Here is a 6,695-nt window from a genome sequence, read left to right as displayed (position 1 = left end):
TACCTGGAGGTCATGGAGGTGTTTCTGGTGGCCATGGAGAATTTTCTTGAGGTCATGGATGAATCTCAAAAGGTCCTGGAGGATTGTCTGGAGGTCATGGAGGTATTTCTGGTGGCCAAGGTGGATTTTCTGGAGGTCATGGAAGAGTCTCTGAAGGTCATGGAGGATTGTCTGAAGGTCATGGAGATATCACAGGCTCCTATGGAGAGCGAATTATAATTCAAACCTTTTCACAACTGTCAACATAATTTATTTTCTTGTAATATTAGGTTCAATTTCAAAATAAGGCTTTTAAGTATCCCTTTTTATAAAAGGGAGGTAAATAAAAGGCTTTGTGTAAGTTGCAAGATATAAATAGTGTCTTACCTTGTGTGTTACTAATTTTGAAATAAAAAAAATTAGACTTCTGTCGCGTTTGCATGAAAATCCTTATTAATTACAGTAAGCAATACTGAAATGAAGTTGTTTGGATATTAGGATTTTCAAGCTCCAAATGATAAAGAAGAAATTAAATACATGATGATTCTAAACAGATATCGAGAAATTTTGTTAAGTTAGGGGACCAATATTAAAGCTATCCGAGTTTATAGTTTTTGTTGACTACTTTCATTCGACCTAATTTTCCGCAGTAAGAGTGAAATAGCATTTCAGAGCTTCTGCTAGATTGGCTCAAGATAAGACCGACAGGAATATGCTCGAAGGCAATGGACTGTATTAAAGATATAAAAAAAAAGTAAGAAATGAGCCGAAGTTTCTTCTGCGCAATCGAGTTTTCTGTACAGCGTATAGTCAAGGTCACCAAAATTATATATATCTCAGTATAGTGCTGTATGAGCCTCGGCCCATGAAACTTTAACCACGGTCCGGTGGTAGCCTATCCTATATCGTTGTCAGAAGCACGATCACGGCGAACATTAACCTTAAATAAAATAAAAACTGCTGAGGCTATAGGGCTGCAATTTGATATGTCTGATGATTGGACGGTGGATGATCAACATATCAATTTGCAGCCCTCTAGCCTCAGTAGTTTCTAAGATCTCAGGGCGGACAGAATAAAGTGCGGACGGACAGACAAAGCCGGCACAATAGTTTTCTTTTACAGAAAACTAAAAATGATTGAAAACGTGGACGTTGTTTTAGAAACAATGAATAAGCAGAAACGGAACTAAGTATTATGTGAAACCTCAAGGGGAAATTCTGTACTTCTACCACGACAGTGAATATAATGATCAAAGATTAATGTATTCCATTATAATGATAAAATGAACCACAGAGGGTGAAAAATTCAGTTAAAGCATGAAAATTATCTCAAAGGAAAGAGTAAATGTTTCAGGTATAATTTCGTCTGCCACGGTTCTTACCAATTGTAGATGAATTTCCATACCCTAATCAAAATGTTTTTGATTATCATGAAAGACCAACAGAAATAGAAAACAAAAATAATGAGATTTGCTGTGAAGAGATGGCGTAAAACTCAATATTTATTGAATACTGGACAGAAGAATCGTTGATAATCATTGTGCTTTATTGAATGTACATAATCTTTTATAAAAGAAAAATAAGTGAGAAACAGTAATCTTTTTAGAGCCTCTAGACAATGTGAAGGTATATGTGTGTTCCGATTTATATGTAAAGTAGATGATAGAAAAAGAGGCAGCTTAGCAAGCAATAATGGAATTCCCGGCGTGAATTAGAACAGAAAGGCAACTGGAATTGTGCTTCGAGAGGGACTTTACTGCTGTACTTCGGTGGTTTCTACAGCATGTTCAACACCATACATGGAAAAAGATAAATTATAAAGAAAATATCTTGTTAGATTTTGCTTTGGTACAGGTAGATGGAAGAAGCAGACTGAAGTAATGGTGGAAAAAGGATTGGCTGGAAGTACAACTAATCATTATTGGTTTCACAAAATGAATAGAATTTTTAGTTGCAGAGAAATGGTTAAAATATGGGTCTAGACGTTTCATATGAAAGCAATAAGAATAGCATATTACAAAGGGATTAAATAAAAATTGAATTTGGGTAAACAAAAAACAAAAAAAAAAAAAAAAAAAACAAAAAATGGTGAAAAGTAATATACGAAGGTAAGCATAATTTCATGATTGGGTTATAATGTGTGCAAGATATGTTTGCGGATACAGAGGTTAGGATCGGGCAATATGAATAGTACTAAATGGATTAAGGGGCTGACAGGTTTTATGAGGATTAAAGAGATTTTACAAGATGCTGTTGCAAAATTAAAGAAAAAGTTATGTGTAGTAATACAGGAGAATGGATAAGAAAGTCAAGACAAATGAGAGAGAAAAAGAAGGCAAAAACGAAACTAGAAAGATTAGGTTACCCTCAATAAAATAATAAAAGATTCCATGAGGAGGTAAGTGCACAGAGAAAAGTTAATATGCATATGGAGCTAAGAATAAAAAAAAAAAAAAACAACTGGTCAATAATTGATGAATCAAGTTTTTTTTTGGAGATTTCTTGAAGAAAATTAATTGATTTTAAATGTTTAGTAAAGTCGAGTACATTTAAGTAAGTGACTGTTGGAGATATAACTAGATCAATTAAAAGATTGAAAGAAGGAAAGACCCCAAAAGTTCAGTGTGGTGATGAAAGCAGGACTGAATGCTGATCAGGATCTGTCAGGTGTCTATGTAGGAGATGCAATTGTAATTTTGTTTAAAGGTAAATGCGGTATGGGTGCCTGTAGGCATTATTGGGCATAACATACCTAGAATACCAGGGAAAGAGTGTGGCAAAGTTTATTTTAGAAAGTGAGGCAGATTAGTGGAAAGGTTGGTATGCAAAGAAAAAAATGGTAAAGACAAGGAAGATGTATCAATCACGCTTTTAGGATGGGATGGGCTTTATATAGAACTACAAGAGTAAATGTAAAATCGCATGTACAAAAGGACCTAAAAATCAGGTTAGATAGAAATGGTAGAGATACAATTTGAAGAATGTTGGCGATGCATATCACAGAAGAAACTCTGTTGAGAGTAAAGTTTTCGTTTTTATAAAAGTGAATCGTTTGTCAGGGTTTTAAACCTGAGCAATATATATATATATATATATATATATATATATATATATATATATATATATATATATATATATATATATATATATATATATATGTGTGTGTGTGTGTGTGTGTGTGTGTGTGTGTGTGTGTGTGTACAGTACGTGTGCGTGCCTGCCTGCCTGTTAAACTCTATGATAAAACATCACTGTCATACAACAACATCGACTAGTTGCTTTGGTGGACAAGAGAGAAGCTCTTATTTGTAAATTATTCTTCATTGTAGGCTACAGTTAGGTAAAAGGTTCTTTGAAGCGTTATTACCCCGAATCCGTACTATTGTGTCGCTTACCGGAAACTACATAATGAAAGTTATTCTATATAAAAGTACGAAGAAAAATAAGAATAATAATGGTGACAAGAATGACTTTTACAGTAAAATTTTCACTCGATATATGTATGAATAATACTAAAAAAAAAAACACTAAGAATAAACTGATCACTTTTCAGGGAATAAAATATTAACTGCGACGACTATTTTCTCAACATTTGCAAAAGTCACTTGACCCAGTCCGAACATAACCGTTGTAATATTTCATTCCAAAACGATCTCACGAAATTATCGCTATAGGAAAGAAATATAATGCTCCTTTCATTTCCTTCTGAAGTGAGAAGAGAATGACCTTGAAGCTACAGATTTCTTTTCCTTGAATGGAGGAAATACGAGAAGGTTCGATCTATAAAAGGCGCAGTTAAAACCCTTTTCCACGCATTCAGTGATCACTCTCATTCAGTATGGTAGGTGTTCCTTCTCTCTTTCTCTCTCCCTGTCTCTCTCGCGCTTCTTACGCGGTAACTCTTAGTCATATCACACACATGCCTATTTATATATATATATATATATATATATATATATATATATATATATATATATATATATATATATATATATATATATATATATATATATATATATATATATATATATATATATATATATATATATATATATATATATACATATGTAGTGCAAGTATATATATATATATATGTGTGTACACACACACACACACACACACACACACACACACACATATATATATATATATATATATATATATATATATATATATATATATATATATATATGTATATATATATATATATATATATATATATATATATATATATATATATATATATATATATATATATATATATATATGTATATATATATATATATATATATATATATATATATATATATATATATATATATATATATATATATATATATATATATATATATATATATATATATATATATATATTATATATATATATATATATATATATATATATATATATATATATATATATATATATATATATATATATATATATATATATATATATATATATATATATATATATATATATATATATATATATATATATATATATATATATATATATATATATATATATATATATATATATATATATATATATATATATATATATATATATATATATATATATATATATATATATATATATATATATATATATATATATATATATATATGTGTGTGTGTGTTATCCCACAGTTTTGCCAGCAATTCATAAAAAAAAAACATTAATTTTTTTCTAATATATTATAATATTACCCTCTTTACAGTCCCCAGTCTACCTATTCAGACACTCTTTGCCTTCATTTCATTTTACCGTTTTCTAATCAAATGCTACACCAGAAGGGAACAAGCGCTTTTACGTTGTTTTTCTGTCCATTCTATCCTTTAATGGAGGAAAAAGAGAGATAAATACCAGTAGAGATTGTTCCTGAATTAAAGAGACGATGATGAACTCTTGTGTGGAATATTTTTGTAGCTTCTTTTTCTTTATAGATATTTGCTGAATGTTACGTTGACACTATTTCCAAAGATTGCATTTGCTACTGGAATTAGCAAATGTGATACATATCTAATCATATGTTGTAAGTAAAGCGCAGTAAAATATATGGATAATGAATCTGTTATGTCATTGCAGGCATTCTTGAAGTTCGCCTTTACCTTGTCTCTTGTGACTTCCTGTGCCTTTGCTGAGGGAGGCTACGGAGGACATGGAGTTTCCGTCGGGGGACATGGAGGTTCCTTCGGAGGTCATGGAGATTCAATAGTTGTGAGTCATGGAGACTCTCTGGGAGGTGCGTTTGATTCTGGTGCCCATGGAGGTTCTCTGGGAGGACATAGAGTACATGGAGGTTCCTTTGGCGGACATGGAGGCTCATCAGGAGGCGGATATGGAGGCCATGGAGGGAGCACTGCCACCTCCTTCAGTGTATTCAACCTGGGATCCTTGGGAGGTGGATACGGAGGTCATGGTGGAGTCTCTGGAGGTCTTGGAGGAATCTCTGGAGGTCATGGCGTTGTTTCTGGTGGCCATGGAGGATTTTCTGGAGGGCATGGAGGAATCTCTGGAGGTCATGGAGGAATCTCTGGAGGTCATGGAGTAATCTCTAAAGGTCACGGAGGATTGTCTGGGGGTCATGGAGGTGTCTCAGGCGCCTATGGAAAGTAAATCGTAGGGAAGACCTTTTGCCATGTTCAACATAACTTATTTTCATAGAATATTAGTCAATTTAAAAGACTATTATAGGTGTATACTGTCTTGCATGTTCATAATATTGAATCTGAAGTAAAAAGAAACTGGATATCAGTTGAGTTTGATGTAAACCTCAATTAGTCTCTGAAAGAAGTAACTAATAACAGTCGATTGAAGATTTGTACGCCTCACTCTGAATTACCATGAAAAATAAATGCACACTTTCGTAGAAATCAAAAGGAATAGCACGTGTCACTATAACAAATCATTTCCCAACCCCTCATCTTTTCCTTGAAGACTAAGGATTTTGACATTCTATAATGGGTTAGGACATTTTTAAAATTCTTCTTCTGAACCTCAACATTAAGTGACCTAGAACGAAATTCATCCCATCCATTTTACAAGGAACGGCTTTTCCATTGATTCAGATCTGCTACCAGTTGCTAGTTAGAATTTCCTGGAAACGTCATAAGTCCTTGATGACAAAACTCTTAACTGCACTGCAGTTAACGAAACGACCCTATTCACCTGACCGAACATTTTCTTCATTTCTTCAGAATTTGGTGAGAGTACACCTAGTGAGGGAAGCACTAGCAGTGTAACCAAGGATAGAGCCTTCTGTTATAAGCAATGGAACATCTAGAAAATCAATAATTTCATGTATGAAGATGTAATATAACTTCCAGCAACAATAAACATAAAATATGTAAACATAGAGATAAACTAGCGATTTTAAAAAATGGGTTAGTTATCTGGATGACATTTCCATAATGTGCAAGGAGGAAAAGGGACTTGGAAAAATGCTTGGGAGAAATAAAATACACGACTGAGCCGAGTTCACGTTAGAAGAACAAAAGGAATGGGAGATCCCGTTTTTAGATGTTGTGGTTAAAAAGGGAGGCGGGGATAAGAGAGAACACAGGGTCTGTTGGAAAGCTACTCATGTCAGCTCTAGCCATAGTTCAGAAATAAAACAGGCATGATGACGTGGCTTACAGGCAGGGCTCATAGAATCTGTAGCTTGCTGAATTTAGAGAGGGCGGGGGAGGCGGGGAACTGGGCTACCAAA

General features: G+C 33.1%; 1 protein-coding gene across 1 annotated transcript; it reads left to right on the top strand.

Annotated features, from left to right (window-relative positions):
- Positions 1 to 12: 12 nt before the first annotated feature.
- LOC136837626 (ctenidin-3-like) lies at positions 13 to 5,602 on the top strand. The gene is made up of 2 exons (XM_067102503.1): positions 13 to 177; positions 5,072 to 5,602. Exons 1-2 carry the CDS (start codon positions 13 to 15, stop codon positions 5,600 to 5,602), a joined length of 696 nt encoding a protein of 231 aa, XP_066958604.1.
- The last annotated feature ends 1,093 nt before the right edge of the window (positions 5,603 to 6,695 follow it).

The sequence above is a fragment of the Macrobrachium rosenbergii genome, chromosome 59 (genome assembly GCF_040412425.1).
Source record: "Macrobrachium rosenbergii isolate ZJJX-2024 chromosome 59, ASM4041242v1, whole genome shotgun sequence".
In the NCBI taxonomy this organism is placed as follows: domain Eukaryota; kingdom Metazoa; phylum Arthropoda; class Malacostraca; order Decapoda; family Palaemonidae; genus Macrobrachium; species Macrobrachium rosenbergii.
Note: the sequence above shows the minus strand (reverse complement) of the source record. Positions and strands in the feature narration are given on the sequence as shown.

Coding starts and splice junctions, on each gene's coding strand:
- LOC136837626 (XM_067102503.1), top strand. CDS start 13: ATGGAGGTGTTTCTGGTGGCCATGGAGAATTTTCTTGAGGTCATGGAT. Junction 178..5,071: donor TCATGGAGGATTGTCTGAAG/GTCATGGAGATA, acceptor ATGTCATTGCAG/GCATTCTTGAAGTTCGCCTT.